Source organism: Muntiacus reevesi, chromosome 3, assembly GCF_963930625.1.
Source record: "Muntiacus reevesi chromosome 3, mMunRee1.1, whole genome shotgun sequence".
Classification (NCBI taxonomy): Eukaryota; Metazoa; Chordata; class Mammalia; order Artiodactyla; family Cervidae; genus Muntiacus; species Muntiacus reevesi.
The window spans coordinates 76,831,351-76,851,024 of NC_089251.1; the positions used below are offsets into that span (position 1 = coordinate 76,831,351).

At 36.5% G+C, this 19,674-nt stretch overlaps 1 protein-coding gene across 2 annotated transcripts in view; it reads left to right on the forward strand.

The window, feature by feature from the left end:
- The window catches only part of THADA (THADA armadillo repeat containing), a 325,428-nt gene that overhangs the window by 82,343 nt on the left and 223,411 nt on the right, over positions 1–19,674 (forward strand). For both annotated transcript variants that reach the window (XM_065929363.1, XM_065929364.1), the window contains exons 25-26: positions 4,033–4,155; positions 16,548–16,639. In XM_065929363.1, the coding sequence (XP_065785435.1) occupies positions 4,033–4,155; positions 16,548–16,639 (215 nt within the window). The remainder of the gene's footprint in view (positions 1–4,032; positions 4,156–16,547; positions 16,640–19,674) is intronic.

A 19,674-nucleotide genomic window follows, 5' to 3' on the forward strand; every position in this document is an offset into this window, starting at 1 on the left:
AGAGTGCTTTGAATTATTACCTTACTCAGCTTCAAAGTCATCGATTGCCATTAGTGATCATTTTTATTAAATCAGTAAAAAGTTAATATTTCATCTCTGACCAGTCTTCTAGGTGTTAGATGATTTGCTTTGCTGCTACTCTCCCATGGTTTATTTCTGAAATGTTTCAGCACATAAAAGTGTATGGTGACTAAACAACATCCATAAAACCAATTCCAAGTTTAAGAAGTAAAACATTACAGATTGAATACACTCTAGGTGCCTCCATATCCTATTTCCCTTTTTTCCTTCTCAGCTATAAATCACTAAACGAAAAATGTCATGCATGTTTTTCATTCTTTAAGAGCTTTTTTTCTCTTTGAATATGAATTGTGTTATCTGCACGTTGTTTTAGTTTGGGATTTTTTCCAATCAACATTTTTTAAGGTTAGTGAGCTCCAAGTTCATTTTAATTTCTGAGCAGTTTCACTGTATATAAATATTTTCTTTTCTGCTTGGTGTGAAATTATTGTGTTCCCCAGTTTTATTTGTATTTCTTTGATAACTGGTAGCTTTAACATCTCTCCATATATTTATTAGTCTTTTGGATAACCCCTGTGAATTGCCTTTTTAAAGACTTTGCCTACCTTTAATTTGGTTGTCTTTCTTTGGCAGGAGTTGGGTTTTTTGTTGTTGTTTTAAAATTATTTTCCTGATTTTTTTTTCCTTTTTCGTTATTTGAATTGCATGTCTTCTCTCAGTCTATTGCTTCTTTTCACTTTGCTTATTATTCTGTTATTGCCCAGAAGTTTTAAATTTTAATAAAATGGAATATATCAGCCTTTGTGGTTTGTGTGTTTGGATATTGTTTGAGAAAGCCTTCCATAACCAAGTCAGAAAGATATTCCATATTTTCTTTATATAATACATCCTTTTCTCTTGTACTGTTGTACTAACACCATTTTTCTCATATACTATTTCTGTCGATATATGTGTCTGTTTCTGTGCTCTATTACATTAGTCTGTCCCTAAATCACTGTTTTATTTACTGTATTTTTTAAAATAAGTTTCAATATCTGATAGAATGAATCTCCTCCACCCCCCCACCCCCCCACTTTGGAATTACCTTGGCATTACTTGTCCCATTGCTCTGCCATAAAAGTTTTAGAATCAGCTTGTTAAGTTCACCCAGAAAGCCCTTTTGAATTTTGGTTGGAATTTAAATTTATTATTTGGGAAAAAAGACTTCTTTTTTTGATTCAGTTCATGTGCATGGCTTTATATCTCCATTTATTCAGATCTTTCTTAATGTTTTTCATTACATTAAAAAATAATTTTCCATAAAAGTCTTACAGATCTTTTGTGAAATGTTCAGTCACCTACCTAAATTGCTATAATACAGCTAATGATTTATCTGTAAATTCCATGAATTTTCTTTATAGATAATCATATCCTTCATAAGTAATGTTAACTTTGCATTACTTTCCTGATTCTTTAAAAAATTTTTCTTAATCTGCTGGGTGGCACTTGTAGTAATAGTTTTGTATAGAAATAGAGATAATCAGCATCTTTGTGTTGTTTCTGATATTTGCTGTAGGTTTCCTCTTTTCAAGGAAATTAGATTTTATTGAATGCTTTTAAGCATTTTTGAGATAAATGTTTTCTTCTAGAATTTGCAAGTATCATGAATTATGTTGACTTTTTAATATAATATGACCTTTGCAATAAGACAATGAACTAACTTTGAAATGATAAATTTTTTTACATGTTGCTAGATTCACGTAAAAATTTGAAAAAAAATTTATTTCACATATTTTCACTGGATTTCAAACTGATATTAACCTGTGCTTTTCCTTTTTCATGCTGTATCTGTCCTTTTTTTATGTGAAAGTTTTTTGTTGAATTATGCTAAACATACAGAGATGTGTACAAATAGTGTTTGCCTCCACAAAGTTTCACACAGTGAACACACTTCAGCAAGAAGTGAAATATTTTAGCACTTTAAAGCCCACTCATACTGCCTTCTAGTCAGCACCTTTCCCCCAAGTATAACCACTTGCTTAGTTTTAACACCTTGGGTTTACCTGTTTTTTTAAAAAATTTCTTATGAATGTAGCCATACATTCTATACTCTTTTGATAGGATTTCTTTTGACAGACATTTTGTTTATGATATCATGCATGCTGTGAATTATTCATTTTCACTGCTATGTAATAGTATATAATTTGAACTTCCCTGGTGGCTCAGTTGGTAAAGAATCTGTCTGCAATGCAGGAGACCCAGGTTTGATCCCTGAGTTGAGAAGATCCCCTGGAGAAGGAAATGGCAACCCACTCCAGTATTCTTGCCTGAAGAATTCTGTGGACAGAGGAGCTTGGCAGGCTACAGTCCATGGGGTCACAAAGAGTCAGTCCGAGAGACTAACACTTTCACTTTTCAGTATATAATTTGTTTATCCATTCTGTTATGAACATTTGGATAGTTTTAAATTTGAGGTAATTAAGAACACTGCTTTTAAGAACTTTCTTTTACATGCTTAATGGTGAACATATATGTACATTTCCTTGGAGTACATACTTAGGAGTGGTTATTGGGTATGTATATGTTGAGCCTTTAATAGATACCATTTCTCAAAGTAGTTGTCCCTACCTTTTTTTTTTTTTTTAAGTCCATATCTTATTTTGATAACCAGGCTGTACTGGACTGATGAAACAAACTTGGGCATTTCTCTTAACAGTTTAAGTAAGATTGGAATTATCCATTCTTTGAATATTTGGTAGAATTCATCCATAAAATCATGTGGGTCTTTTGTGTGTATGAAGGTGTGTGTTGTTTTGTTGGGTTTGGTGTCTTGCTTTCGTTTTGGTCTATGCATGAGATTTTTAACTGTTGATTTTCTTTATATAATGGTAGTATCTCTATAGCTTTTCTATTTCTCCTTGAATTTGGCTTGATTAGTTCTGCTTTCTAGGAAATTGTTCAATTTGCCCTAAATTTTTCTGACTAGGAAGCTAGTCAGTTTATAACTGATGTGCCTTTGTAACTCTGATGTACATTTTGTTTTTTTAACTCTGATGTACCTTTAGTCATGTCCTCTTTAGTATTCATGGCATTGTTTATTTTCTTCTCTCTCTTCTTGGTTAGTCTCATGATTTGTTTCTATCTCAAAGAATCATCTTTTGGTTTTGTTAATGCTCACAGTTAAGTCATTGATTTTAAAATTCTTGAATCTTTTAAATTTTCTTTTTCTATTTTGAGTTTATTGTTCTTTCTCTGTTGTCTTAATTGGACATATTTTCCAATTTTTAAAAATTATAGCTAATCTAAATGTTTTATTAGTCTCTGCTGTACAGCAGGTGATTCAGTTTTATATGTATATATAGTTTTTTATTTTCTTTTATGGTTTATCGCAGGATATTGAATATAGTTTCCTGTGCTATGCAGTAGAACCTTGTTTTTATCCTTTCTATAAATAATAGTTTTTTTTTGTTAAATAGATGCATTTAAGGTATGTGTTTCTTCTAGATTCCACTTAAATGCATCACACAAGTATCAATGTGTAGCATCTTTATTATTGTCCACCTCTAAATATTTGTTTTCTTTGACCAGTGCTTTAAAATGTGTCAGTTTTTAAAGAATGTAAGGAAACTGATTCCTAACTTAATTCCACTATGGTCAGAGCATAATCTGTAGGAAATTATTTTTTTGTGTGTTTGTTGAGGCTTTATTTGTGGTAGATTTGAGGTCATTTTAAAAATAAATGTTTCATGTGTGCTTGAAGAGAATGTATTGCCTCTATTTCCTAGGTATAGGATTTTACATAGGTCCATTGGATCAAGCTTTTGTATTGCATTGTTCAAATCTTGCTAACTTAAAAAATTGATTGATCAGTTATTAGGCATGTTTTATTAAAAATCAATTTTATTCATGAATTATTCATTTCTTCCTGTAATTTGATAAGTTTTTTGTTAGGAAGTTATGCTACTGGATATATACAGATCTGAAATTACCATGGTCTTCAGCCTACAACTAATTTTGAACTTTTTATTCTAGGTTCATGCTTTAAATATCCTTAGAGCCTTGTTCAGAGATACACGTCTGGGAGAAATTATTATCCCTTATGTTGCTGATGGAACTAAGGCAGCGATTCTGGGCTTTACATCCCCAGTCTGGGCAGTAAGTGCATTTGCCATTTATTTTCATTGACTTAATCATACTTATGAGCAGATTTTAATAAACTAACCTTTCACTGAATGATAAAAAATATGTACTGCATTTTGTTAAGGAGTTACTCCAAGGGATGAATCCTTGGATCAAGCTACATTTTGATCCTTGGTATTTTATAGTTACATTCTATCTCCTCTATTGGCTGATTAGCCATGCTCTTTGTTTTATCATTTTAGTGTTTGCTTTAGAGTTTACAGTATTAATATATATCTTCAACATCATAGTCTGTCCTCAAGTAATATTTTACCATTTCCTTTAAAGTTTAAGAACTTAGCAGTGTGTACCCCCATTTCTCTCCTCCCAGTCTTTGTGCTCTTATGATAGATTTTGCCTTTATGTATATTGTACATTCACACTATATTGTTATTATTTTTGTTTAAACTGTAAGTTATCTTTAAAAAAAAAAACTAAAGCCGTTTTTAACTATACATTTCAGTGGTATTAATTACATTCACAGTGTTGCGCAGTCATTACCACTCTCCATTTTCAGAGCTTTTTCATCATTCCAGACTGAAGCTCTATATCCATTGGATAGTAACTCCCCTCCAAACTCTTCCCCCCCAACCCCTGGTAGTCTCTGTTCTACTTTTTGTCTCTGTGAATTTGCCTATTCTAGGTACCTTATGTAAGTAGAATCATATAATATTTGTCCTTTGTGTCTAGATTATTTCATTTAGTATGGTGTTTTCAGGGTTCATCCATGTTGTAGCATGTATCATAATTTCATTCTTTTTTAAGGCTGAATGAAGTACCATTGTGTGGATATATGACATTTTGTTTATTCATTCACCTGTTGATGAACACTTAAACTGTCTTTGACTGTTGTGAATAATGTTGTAGTGAGCTTGTATACTTGTATTGGTGTACAAGTACCTGTTTGAGTCCCTGCTTTCAAGTCATTTGTATATATCATGTAATAATTCTGTGTCTAATTTTTTGAGGAACTGTGCTCCCATCAACAGTTCACAAGAGTTCTTGTTATTTTCTGTTTTTTTGGTAATAGACATCTTAAGAAGTATGGACTGAAATCTCATTTGATGTTTTGATTTCCACTTGATATTGAGCTGGAAGCAGAACAACTCTTAGTATCTGAATGTGTCTTTTCTTTTGGATGTTGTAGGCCTTGGGTATCAGTGTGTTGAGTGGATGCTGGAAATACACTCTATCAAAAGGTGAAAAAAACAATCACAAAAGATTAAAATGGAGGTTAAATGTTGAGTCACTTATTTTGTTTTGTTTTCTGCAATATATCCAAAAACTTTTTGATTGAGAATTATAAGATTGTTGGCAATACCTAATACAATTGTTGGATTTAAGAAAGTAAACTTTCACTTTTTTTTTTTTTTTTTAATGTGCCTGGAGAAAACACCATAATTTTCTTGTTTTCCTGCATCATTGTGCCTTGTGGAATAAAGGATACTAACCTGTGGTTTGTAGGCACTTGAAGGCACTTGTAGGCCCTTGTGTCATTAGAAAAAGAAAAGAAAAGATTGGTAAAGGGAGAGGAGAGAAGAAGCTAGCTCTGCAGAACAAGAGAATTTACTAGAAAGGCAGACTTCCCAATCAGTGAGCTGCACAAACCATTTCATAACTCTGATGAGCCTCTAATTGAGACTCAGTATACTGCAGTGTAGCCCAGGGCACAGACTCCCAGTGCAAAGAGGAATCCTCAAGGTTGCCAACTGTTGCCTGGAAAACTGTGCGTCTTCCTGTAAGAAAGGTAAATGTCTGAAATCCTGCCTAGGAGCATTGCCTAACTACTCCTGAGGACATGGTGTTTACCTTTTGCATTTACAGGAAAACAGAGCAATACCTGTATACGGTCAGAAGAGGTAGGTAGGAATGTGACTTGACCGTCAGGAAGAGTAGAGATCGTAAAACTGATTGCCAGAAATCCCAGTATTGTTTTCTTTACTCCATTCATTCCACAAGAACAGACAAATGTTCTCTGTGAAAGGCCTTCCAGAGAGTGAAACCCAGCGACTTTTCCAACTGGCAAAACTAAATGTATTAGAAATGAATGAATCATTTTTTTGGAAAAGTCTTCTGAAAAGACCTTTTAAACAGTAACACATGTGCACTGCAGAAAGTTAGAAAATAAAAGCATAAAAGAAGTCACCTGTTTGACTACCATACAGATATAATAATTTTTAGTATTCCAATATGTTCTCTTTTTTTCTATATGGCTTTTACATGTGTGTAGTACTCACATATACCCTTAATAGCCCGCACAAATATATGTAAGTGCTTATATATAGTTTTATTTGGGAGGAATCTTCCCTTTTAACACTGGTTATAAAGGAATCTTTTTGTTTCTATTCAGTTTTTTTGTTTACCAGAAGAAATAAACATCACAGCTATAATGATCCATACTCTGACTTTAATATATTATTATGTTTCCTTCCTTATAAGAGCCTGATCTAAGGTAACACCAGTACCGTGTGAACGTACTCAATGAATGTGGAGAAGTCTTCGTTTTATAAAACAATTCACTGTAGCATTATGTGTGAAGTTGTTTAAAGAGTACTTTTTCCTGACGGTGTGTGAAATATGGTTTGATTTAGAGAAATCTTATTTGTACACATCTTCTCAAGAATATATCTTGTTCATAAAGGTGACTCCATCTGTACTTTTGACTTAATTGTTTTTCCTGGTAGGTTAGATGGGGGAAAAAAAAAAGAATAAGTAAAACAAGCTTAATTTTAATTTTGTAGTAAAGGAACATTTTCTAGGAGGCATTCGTGTATGTATTTGTACAGATTCTTAATCTTTGTATTAAGACTACACAAATCTTTCCATCTTTACCACCTATTAGGCATTTTTAAAACCCAGGGGAAATGTATTTGTTGCAAAATGTTAAACACTAGAAATACAAGGATAAGTAAGACATAATTATAATAATGACTGTCTCATTGACTATTTTCCTTGTGCTTGGTAGAATTTACTTTACCACAGTTAATGCTTGGAATAATCCTGCTGCTGCTGCTGCTAAATTGCTTCAGTTGTGTCTGACTCTGTGTGACCCTGTAGACGGCAGCCCACCAGGTTCCGCCGTCCCTGGGATTCTCCAGGCAAGAACACTGGAGTGGGTTGCCATTTCCTTCTCTAATGCATGAAAGTGAAAAGTGAAAGTGAAGTCGCTCAGTCGTGTCCGACTCTTCGCGACCCCATGAACTGCAGCCTATCAGACTCCTCCATCCTTGGGATTTTCCAGGCAAGAGTACTGGAGTGGGGTGCCATTACCTTCTCTGATAATCCTGCTAGGTAGATTCTATTATTAGAACCCCTGTTTTACAGATAAGAAAAACAAGTTTCAGAGAGGAGAAGTAACTTTGTCCAAGAACACACAACTATTATTTGTCTGATTCCAGAATCTGTGATATTATTGGGGAACATTTTGCATATTTCAGGAAATGTAGTGAATAAGTATATCTTACTTACCTTGTAGGGTTTTGACCTGTCCCTCAGCAAACAGAGCTGAAGATATTGCCTAGGTGCTAAGTTTTCATTGGATGATACAAACCCAAAGCAGCAGGAATGTTGGGAGGTGAGGTGAGAAAAGACATTAACAAGCAGGCCTTACAGGTTAGCTTGGAGGAAAACTGAGCTCGTTGTCTGGTCGTGTGGTGCTTCTTCTAGCCAGGCCATGTGAAACTACCAACTGTGGGAAGAATCCCACCCTCTGTCTCTTCTGGTCAAAGTTCACAATGTGGGCAGGTGTTGGCACAACCCTTGGGCAGCTGCTAGAGAAGCCAGATCCAGTGCCCCATGATACAGAGTCTCATCCGAGTCTGCAAATGGATGAATGAGCCGCAACCATCAGTGTCTGAGGTTTGATGCTTGCTGTTGAAAAATCCTGCCTCAGACAGTTTCATAGTAGGGGGATGATGGGATTTGACTGATGGAGTGAAAAATGGAGTCTTGATTATGAGGTGAGGGGAGGTGGAAGACCACTCAGGAAGACATTGTAATAATTCTGCCAAGTGACGATGGTGGCTCAGAACAGAGAAATATGAGTGAAGGTGGTGGCAAGTGATAATCTTCAACACGTATGTTAGATGACCCTTGTTTAGTTAAAAGTTAGGTACCAAACGTAATTTTCTAGGTATGTATACCCATGGAAACAGAATTTTCCAGGCAAGTTTTGGAATTGGGGACACTTCTGGGCATTTCCTTTTTTAGGTTCAGATGCCTGATCTCCTTTCCCTGTATCCTCATTGCTGGACAGGGAACTCATCTTTTTAGTTTGCCCGGAAGCTCCGTTGAGGAGGCCACATTAGGGTCCTTCCAAGACCCACACCAAGTTTATATTTCTCTCTGGTCCATCTGACTTTGCATCTCTTGGGCCAGCTCTGGTTTACAGTATGCAGTGGGCTTCAGAGGAGAAGGAGCCTTTGAGATCTTCCCAGGAGTGCTGCATGTGCACTCTGTGCCCCTGTTGGCACTGTCGTGAGGTTGCTGCAAGGGTGCCAGGCTGAGAGCTTTGCGGTCCTGAAATCCAGCCATGCTCTGCTTATTACACTACGTGCCGTGGCGTGGAGTTTCATTCACTCACAGGAAGAGTGCTTTTTCCTTAATTCACCCACAGGTGATGTATGGGCTACCGGGTGCTCTATCTCTTCTTTTCTCCTCTCGTGGGAAAAGTGTCTTGTTAACTTTGGAAGAAAGTCACTCCAAATTTCAGTCAGGGTTAACCCTCCCCCAATCATAGGACCAGAAATCCTGGTACAGTTTTCCTAAATTGAAGATGAGGGATTTGAGACTTGAAGTTTTAGATGTTGTTTTCAAGGTCCGTGGCTAAGAAGTGATGGAAGGCAAATTAGAATCAAAATCCCATTTAATTTTTTCAGAAAGCATTTCTTTTTAGGATAAGCTGGCACTGTGTGCACTAGACAAAATACTTCATAATTCCACCCTCAAGGCTATGACTGTCCATGAAGAGTGAAGATGTATGGTATGTAAATGATCAGACCACATAGTGATTGCACTTGGTAGGTTCTTCATTCATATTTTTATTTTTATTTATTTATTTTTCTTTTATTTATTTATTTATTTTTCTTTTTTCTTCTTTTTTCTTTTTGTTTCTTGGGTTTCTTTTTTTTTGTCTTTTTTCTATTTCCATTCTTATTTTTAAATTTGTTAAGGCAGCATTCTTATTATATAAGAAATTCATGTTATGTAAGAAAGTACAAATGTATAAGAAAAATATATAATATAGGGCTTCCCTAGTGACTCAAACAGTAAAGAATCTGCCTGCAATGCAGTAGACCCTGGTTCAATCCCTGGGTTGGGAAGATCCTCTAGAGAAGGGAATGGCTACCCACTTCAGTATTCTTGTCTGGAGAATTCCATGGACAGAGGAACCTGATGAACTACAGTCCGTGGGATTGCAAAGAGTCGGACATGACTGAGTGACTAACACAGACATATATATGTGCACATGCATACATACACATACACACACTCAGAAACACACACACTGCTTTGTGCAACCTTATTTTCATTTACCTTGGTCTTCTATGTCTTACAGAAATCTGTATGAAAACTTTGTCATACTAGAAAGGAAAGAAAAAGCATATGTACTCAGGAAAAACTTTGGTAGCAGTTGTCAGTTTGTAGCCAAATACCAAATCTCTATGAGCCGTTATGTTGGGGGTGTGATGGAGAAGGCAGTAAGGGAACAGGTTTCCTGGTATTTTGCTTGTGATGAGGATTGATTATAGCTAGAGTTATTTGGGAACCATTCTATTCTGTCCATTTCTAACTTTATCTTGACTTACTCTTTTTTGTCATCCCTTTCCTTTAAATTTGCGTTCTCCTTGGTCCTTCCTTGCTAATAAGCAGGACTGTTTTCATTGCCATTCCTGCTGTGAGTTTTTCCAAATATACTATCACTGTATATAAACTTTTTCATTACCCATGTTAAGATTTAACATCTGTGAATCACATTAGTATTTACTATCAGTGTTTTAGGAGTTGATGATGCAGTTTGTCAGTTAGTCACAAACTTTTTCCAATTGTACTTCTCCTTAGTTCGCCTCCTCATTAGCTATAGAGTGAGCAAGGACATGCTATGCTAAAGCCTTTGACTATGTGGGTCACAACAAACTGGAAACTTCTTAAAGAGATGGGAGTACCAGATCACTTTACCTGTCTCCTGAGAAACCTGTATGCAGGTCAAGAAGCAACAGTTAAAACTGGAAATGGAACAACTAACTTATTCAAAATTGGGAAAGGAGTATGACAAGGCTGTGTATTATCACCCTGCTTATTTAACTTATATGCAGAGTACATCATGCAAAATGCTGGTCTGAATGAATCACAAGCTGGAATCAAGATTGCTGGGAAAAATATCAACAACTTCATATACAGATGATTCCACTCTAATGGCAGAAAGTTAAGAGGAACTAAAGTTCTTGATAAAGGTGAAAGAGGAGCTTGAAAAAGTTGGCTTGAAACCCAGCATTTAAAAAACTAAGATCATGGTATCTGATCCCTTCACTTCTTGGCAAATAAAAGGGGAAAAAGTAGAAGCAATGACAGATTTTATTTTCTTGGGCTCCAAAATCACTGCGGACCATGGCTGCAGCCATGGAATTAAAAGATGGTTGCTTCTTGAAGGAAAACTATGACAAACCTACGCAGTGTATTAAAAAGCAGAGGCATCACTTTGCTGGCAAAGGCCTGCCTAGTTAAAGCTATGGTTTTTCCACTAGTCCTGTATGGATATGAGAGTTGTACCATAAGGAAGGCTGAGCACTGAAGAATTGATGCTTTCAAATGGTGATTCTGGAGAAGACTCTTGAGAGTCCTTTAGACTGCAAGAAGATCAAACCTGTCAATCCTAAAGGAAATCAGTCCTGAATATTCACTGGAAGGGCTCAAGCTGAAACTTAATACTTTGGCCATCTGATGTGAAAAGCCAACTCATTGGAAAAGACCCTGATGCTGGGAAAGCTTGAGGGCAAAAGGAGAAGGCAGCAGAGGATGAGATGGTTAGATAGTATCACTGACTCAATGGACATGAATTTGATCAAACTCCAGGAGATGGTGAAGGACAGGGAAGCCTGGCGTGCTGCAGTCCACGGGGTTGCAAAGAGAGTTGGACACCACTTAGAGACCAAACAACAATGAACAGGGACAGAAAGTATGGGTGAACTATTAGAAAATAAAAACGGGTACCTGAAACAGATATTCTTAAATTATTAATAGTATCACACAGAAACAAGGACACTCTTCTGTCTTAAGTAACATGTGGTCTTCATGCTAGTTATTTTGGTCTACATTTAGAATAACTTTAAAAAATACTATGTTGGATAATGTCTACATTTTTAAAACAGTATATATACTTCAACATATGGAAATCAATTAATATATAAGCTGTATGAATAAAGAATGAAAAACCACATGATCATTTAAGTAGAGGCAAAAAGGTAGTTGACACAATCTAACACTATTTCATGTTAAAAACACTTAATAAACTAGAAATGGAAGGGAACTTTCTTAATCTGATGAAGGCTATCAATGAAAAACCCATAGTTAACAATGTACTTAATGGTAAAAGACTGAAAGCTTTTACCCTCAGATTTTGAATAGGACAAAGACATCCACTCTTGTCACATCTATTCAACATCGTACTGGAGATTGTACGTAGGGCATTTGGGCAAGAAAAAGAAATAAACATCAGCCAGATTGAAAAGAAGATGCAAAACTATTTCTAATTTTTGATCACACTTATATATAGAAAATCCTAAGAAGTTCACACACACACACACACACACACACAATTAGGGCTAATAAACAAGTTTAGCAAGGTGATAGGACACAAAATCGATGTACAAAAATCAGATGTATTTCTGTACACTACCAATAAATAATCAAAAATGAAGTTAAGAAAGCATGGCTATTTATAGTAACATCAAAAATAAAATATTTAGGAATAGTGTAACAAAAGAAGTAAAAGATTTTTGCAATGAAACTTACAAACCATTGTTTAAAGAAATTAAAGAAGGCCTTGGTAAATGGGAAGATTTAGCAGCATTCAGGAATACAAGTAAAAAGCATCAGGAAAATACAAGTCAAAACCTTAGTGAACTGTCCATTTCATATCCAGTAGGATAGATATAACCTAAAAGATGAACAATAGCAGTTGTTGGGGGAGATCTGGAGACCTGGTGGGAATGAAATCCTCTTGTACTGCTGGTGAGCGTGTAAATGGTGCTGCTGCTGGGGCCGTGTCTCAGAAGGTTCACATAAAGTCACCACGTAGCCCAGCAGGTTCATTTCTTGGCGTAGACCTGAGAAAAGTGAAAACACATTCACACAAAAACGTGTACATGAGTGTTCATAGCACCATTATCCATAATAGATGAAAAGTGGAAACAACCCAGTGCTCATCAAATGATGAGTAGATTTTTTTTAATGTGGTATATCTATAAAATGCAATATTATTCAGTCATGAAAAGGAATGACATACTGACAAATGCTACAACAGGGGTGAACCTTGAGAATGAAACCCAAATATAAATGTGAAATGTCCAGAATAGGCAAATCCATAGAGACAGAAAGTCTTGCCTAGTGCTGGAAGATGGGAAATGACTGTTAATGTATACAGAGTTTCATTTTGGAGTCGTGAAAATGTTCTGGAATTAAGTAGTGGTGATCATTTCTACTTTGTGAATATAGTAAAAATTGAAGAGTACCCTTTAAGATGGTGAATTTTATATGTGAATTATATCTCAATAAAAGGATAATTAATTTTTTAAATGTCTTATAAGTTTATCTTTTGGTCACCTTTGGAAATTACTGTGGCATGAACTCATTATTCTGCAAAGTGATAAATTTATGGAAATAATTCTGTATTAACTGATAACAGAATGACCAAATAGCTCGGGAAAGTTTTTTTTTTTTAATGGTAGTTTTTCTAAAAATCGTAACTAATTAATGGTAGAACACCACTAATTTGCTATATCTACTGGAAAGATTAATGATAGTCATTGGCTACTAATGAGGGGACTTGATGGTGAATGGATCAGGATTGTGATTCATCTGATCCATCTTAACATTACTCAAAGACATTATGTGTCTCCTGCCTTCAGCCTATTGAATCAAACAAGGGAGTTTTCCTTCTACAGGTGCTCATTCAATCTGTAAAACAATTCTCTATATTTTTGATAAAGTGTGCCTCCTCAGGCTTCCCCTTTCCTCTCCAGGCACTCCTGTTTTAACTTACTGCCTCTGGCAGTCTTTGTCAGAAAGTTTGGTTTAGGGCAAGATGAAGTTTGTGTATTGATTTTTCTTTTCTTTTTATGCTTTTGTGTGATTCTTCAAAAAAAAAAAAAAAGACCCCAACTTTTTGTTTATATTGACGTGTAGCTTATTAACAATGTTGTGGTAGTTTCAGGTGCACAACAGAGCGGCTCAGCCATACATATACAAGTGTCTATTCTCCCCCAAACTCCCTTCCCATAGAGGCTGCAGCAGGACATAGAGCAGAGTTCCCTGTGCTACACAGTAGGTCCTTGTGGGTTGTTAATTTTAAATATAGCAAGGTGTACCTGTGCATCTCAAGGTGATAGGGTCATGGATGACTTGACTAAGTCATCTTCAACCTAAGGACTCTTTGGGACCCAAGTCAATAGACTACGTGAGAGGTGAGACCTGAGCTAGGTCAGAAGGGATGTCAGTAGAGTAACAGGACAGAGTGACTTGTTTGGGGATACCAGGGATTTCATTAATGTTTGTTAACTGTGGAATGGAAGTAAGTGAGCTTGTCTAGTTTTAGGGTTTCATTGCAATTAAGGTATGAATTGTGCCAGTGTATCTGTGGTCCATTGCAAGAGTTACCACGCATAAATTGAGTCAGTCATGTGCTTCTGGAGGCTTCTGGTGGCTGATACGTCAAATCTGGCCCACAACTATGTTTTATTTGGCTCCCACAATATGGTTTTTTTTTTTCTTTAATTTGTTGCCAACATTTCAAAATAGAAATTCACATAAAACTTAGGGTTTCTGGCTTCTGTTGAAAAAAACAGAAGATCTGGCAACACCGGGCTTACATTTTCCTTAGGGCATTAGCTTCAGCTTCAGCTTAATAGTGACTGCCTTAGACCCAGTCCTCTGCCGCCTCTGTAACTCACTGCCTTTGTGGGCGTTTGAGTTTGTGATCCTTACTGCAGTAGTTTTGGGAAGCTGTTTTCTAAATCCTACATTGTTACTGTCAGCTACCTTTCTTCTTACATTGCTATTTTAACACACTGTATAACTCCTATCTAATTAGAATATGAGCTGTGTTAGCAGTTAAGTGTGTGTCTTCTATTTCTGGATATTCTCCATGGTGCTAGTATACGGCCTTACATATTTAGGGAAGTCAGTACATATTTATACATCTCTGCTCAGATTTGGCAATGTAACTGAGGAAGCCCAGTATCCCTGGTATAGGGCTTCCCTTGTGGCTCAGCTGGTAAAGAATCCACCTGCAATGCAGGAGACCTGGATTCGATCCCTGGGCTGGGAAAATCCCCTGGAGAAGGAAAAGGCTACCAACTGCAGTATTCTGGCCTGGAGAATTTCATGGACTGTATAGCCGAAGAGGTTGCAAAGAGTCAGACACGCCTGAGCAACTTTCACTTTCACTTTCAATATCCCTGGTGGCTCAGATGGTAAGGAATCTGCCTGCAGTGCAGGAGACCTGGGTTTGATCCCTGAGTTGGGAAGTCCCTTGGAGGAGGGCATGGCAACCCACTCCAGTATTCTTGTCTGGAGAATCCCTATAGTTAGGGAAGCCTGGCGGGCTGCACTCCATGGGGTCCCAAAGAGGCAGACACTACTGAGCGACTAAGCACAGCACAATATGCCATGATATTCAAGACATTTTTCTGATACAGGAAACTGTCTTGACACATTGGTTTGGAAGCAGATTAGTATTTTATTGGCCATATTAATAATGTGGATCCATTGTGTTAGATCTGATAAGTATTTTCTCATAGGTAAATGATTGTAGAAAATAAAAGGAAAGAGCTAAGCTCTTTCTTGGGATATTCATCAGAAATGACGTAGAAAAATGAATTTATTGGTTTTGTTTTTTTTTAAAAGCTGTTACTTGATGATACAGGTACAAAGAGATAATGCAACAGTTGGTGGTTGTTAAGAAATATAGGAAAAAGCTATGTTGTATGCATGTGGTTGGATTGTGGAGCTCAGTTTAAGAGGAAGTCCTTCATAGTAATGAAGTATGGAACAACAGACTGTTTACAAGTAGGAAAAGGAGTACGTCAAGGCTATATATTGTCACCCTGCTTATTTAACTTACATGTAGAGCACATCATGAGAAATGCTGGGCTAGAGGAAGCACAAGCTGGAATCAAGATTGCTGGGAGAAATATCAATAACCTCAGATATGCAGATGACACCACCCTTATGGCAGAAAGTGAGAAAGAACTAAAGAGCCTCTTGATGAAAGTGAAAGAGGAAAGTGAAAAAGTTGGCTTAAATCTCAACATTCAGAAAACTAAGATCATGCCATCTGGTCCCATCATTTCATGGCAGATAGATGGGGAAACAGTGGAAACAGTGTTAGACTTTATTTTTCTGGGGTCCAAAATCACTGCAGATGATGATTGCAGCCATGAAATTAAAAGACGCTTACTTCTTGGAAGGGAAGTTATGACCAACCTACAGCATATTAAAAAGCAGAGACATTACTTTGCCAACAAAGGTCCATCTAGTCAAGGCTATGGTTTTTCCAGTAGTCATGTATGGATGTGAGATTTGGACTATAAAGAAAGCTGAGCACCAAAGAATTGATGCTTTTAAACTTTGGTGTTGGAGAAGACTCTTAAGAGTTCCTTGGACAGCAAGGAGATACAACCAGTCCATCCAAAAGGAGATCAGTCCTGGGTGTCCTGGAAGAACTGATGTTGAAGCTGAAGCTCCAGTACTTTAGCCACCTGATGCGAAGAGCTGAGTCATTGGAAAAGACCCTGATGCTGGGAAAGATTGAGGGCAGGAGGAGAAGGGGGCGACAGAGGATGAGATGGTTGGATGGCATCATGGACTCGATGGACATGGGTTTGGGTGGACTTCGGGAGTTGATGATGGACAGGGAGGCCTGGTGTGCTGCAGTCCATGGGGTTGCAAAGAGTCGGACATGACTGAGCGACTGAATTGAAATGAATTGGCATAAAGTTATTGAAATTGTCTTATTTTATGAACACAACTATATCTTCTTTAGCCACACACTAGGCAGTTGGGTAATGGTTTTGAATGTCTAGTTTGAACATTGTAAATGTTGGTTTCATGCCATGAATATTTCTTAACCTGTATTGTGTATTTTTACACAGGTGAGAAATTCATCCACGCTTCTCTTCAGTACCTTGATCACAAGAATATTTGGAGTTAAAAGGGGAAAGGATGAACTTTCCAAAAAAAATAGGTAAGCTTCATCTAGTGCTAACTTTGTTTTTTATAAAATATCGTTTTGGCCAAAAATAATTTTTAGAATTTTGCTTACTTTTATAGATTGATCTAGAGCATAAAACTATAAAAACACTATAGTAAATGAACCTATGCTGCCAAATTCTAAGCCCCTAGGCAAAAATATCTACTGTTTAATAAGTGGACCTTCCAAAGCAACAAAAATATTGGAAGTCAGCAAGGTCTGAAATGTAGAGCTGTTTCTCAGTGCAACAGCTAAAGTTGTTTTTTTTTGGTTTTGTTTTGTTTTTGATTTAATCTTCTTCAGGTATTCCTGAAATGTCCTAAATTGTTTTTTCTTGATATGTCATCAAGTACTAGCTTGTGTAATATCTTTGCTTTTATAGTAACTGGAAGTTTAAATGTTCATGGTATAATCATTGGGCCATGTCCCAGATTACTTCTGCATTAACCTGTAGCCAAGGGGAGTAGTTAAGATGTTGGCCACACAGAATAAACAATGCTTTTTTACTTTTAGGTCTTCTGTGTTGTTTACTCTCTAAGATGTTTTTCTCTTAAGATTTTTTTTTTTAATGTCTGGAAAAAAAACTTATTGAAACACTTTGATTATGAGTAATCTTTGGATACAATGCAGAAGTTCTGTTTGTTGGTTTTTAAAGAAGAGAAGCTTTGAATAATTGTTTATTAGCAGTTGGGCGGGTTTAATGGCAGTCTAGTGGCTTGCAGTTGTTAACACTAGATGTCACTGTCGCTGCATGTTTAATCACCTCCTGTAACTATTTAGGGTCTGATTTGGCCCAGTGGTCTTTCTCTTGATGCTCTAGAGATAAATCAAGCCCTATTCCTCTCCTGCCTAAAAAAGTTGATGATCAAACTTTTAATTCAGATTTTAAGCCCTTGTTTATTAAAATATATTTTCTTGTGGTGGAACTAAGTCTTAGGAATTAGAAAATATCATGAAATAATTGTATGATGCACCGTTAGTAATTCTAATGAAACCTATTGGTAGTTCTGAATTGTCATTTAAATTGCTGTTTATCACCCCGTGCCTGCTAAGTTGCTTCAGTTGTGTCTGACTCTGCAACCCCTGTGGACTGTATCCTCTGTCCATGGGATTGTCTAGGCAAGAATACTGGAGTGGGTTGCCCCACCCTCCTCCAAGGGATCTTCCTGACCCAGGTATTGAACCCACATCTTTTGCGTTTCCTGCCTTGCCAGATCGGCTCTTTACCACTAGCGCCAACTGGGAAGCCCTATTTATCATTCCGTAAAATTCAGTGAATATTTAAATGGAAAGCAAGTGGCTATAAATGTGAATTCCTTGAGTATACTAAGGAAATACTAGAGAGGTTTTTTTTTGGTTTTTTGTTTTTGTTTTTTTTTAGCCGAGTTGTATTTTTAATAAGGATAACATTATTTTTTTGAAAGAATGATTATAATTTTTACTATTTGGCCCAGTTCCTAAATAAATTCTTCCTATCACTAGTTATTTTTCTTTTTAGCTTTGCTTTTTTTGTTAATAATTCAACAAAGTGCTAAGGGTTAAAATGGTTTGGTCATATTATAAGGCCATGGTAAATAGTGTATAAATAAAATATGAGGTTATCAAGCAAGTAAAATTAATGTTTAAAATTGAACTCGGAGAAATGCGCTTTTTTTTCCCTTTTACTTTTTATAAAAGTGATTCTTGGATGTGTATGCAGCTTTTACTACGTATAGGAGAAAATGATCAGACTCATTTTAAGTAGGTTGCTTCTGAGGAGGGTGGAAGAAGAGCACAGTGGAACCACACTGCTGTAAGCTCTTCGCCACAGCATGCTGGTGGGAACCTCCATTATAAGTTCATTCCTCTTAAATAGGAAAAGTTACAGAATATATAACTTTCCTAGAAAGAGGGAAACTGAATATTCACATAATTGTTTTGAGTAAAACTGACAAGTGAAACGAAGGTACTAAAATGTTAACTTTTTAAAATGTGATGAGTAGTTTTGGTAAGAGTTTTTATTTCAGTAATCTGAAACTTGGTATATTTCATTACATTTTCAAGGCTTCTGTTCTCTGTTTAACCCTCCAAGAGTCTTATTTCTTTGCAGCATTGCTAGATTTGCTCTCTAAAACCTTAGTGTCTTCAGCTTGCCATTGTTTTTAATGATTCTTCTAGTTGTTCTTTGTTTAATTTTGTCATTTTGGGGTGAAATGTTTATGTACCTGTCTGCTACAATATTAAGTCCCTGAGGGCAGAAACTTTTTGCTTCTATTTTGTGTATATGTGATGGGTTGCTAGTAATAATGATGTCTTTCTTGTTGGTTGGTTGCTCAACCATTGAATAACTAAACTCAGCCAGTAAGACCTCACAGGCTGGTGAAGTCTACTTTCACAGCTACAGACTGTTCTGCCACAATCTTGCAAATATGTGCTCTTGATCAGAAGGGAACTGGACATAAAAACATCTGCCTTCGGGCCTGGTGCACTGGGAGGACGGGCCTGGTGCACTGGGAGGACCCTGAGGAGTCGGGTGGGGAGGGAGGTGGGAGGGGGGATCGGGATGGGGAATACGTGTAACTATATGGCTGATTCATGTCAATGTATGACAAGACCCACTGAAATGTTGTAAAGTGATTGGCCTCCAACTAATAAAATAATATTAAAAAAAAATAATAATAAAAAAATAAAAAATAAAAAAAAAATAAAAATAAAAAAAGAAAAAAAAAAAACATCTGCCTTTCCCATCTAGTGGGGGAAAAAGTGTCTATCTTGGAGTCAACAGACTTGGTTTCCAAGCTTTTTGCTGCCACTGGAGATGACCTTAATAAACACCCTTATCTGCTTTGCACTTCAGTTTCTCCATCTATAGACCAGGAATGATAAAATCTGTGTTCTGTATTCATAGGGCTACAGGGAGGATAAACAAGCTATTAGTTCATTTTCTTGTAAAATATTCAAAGTTAGTTAAGTCGTTCAGTCGTGTCAACTCTTTGCGACCCCGTGGACTATAGCCCACCAGGCTCTTCCGTCCATGGGATTCTCCAGGC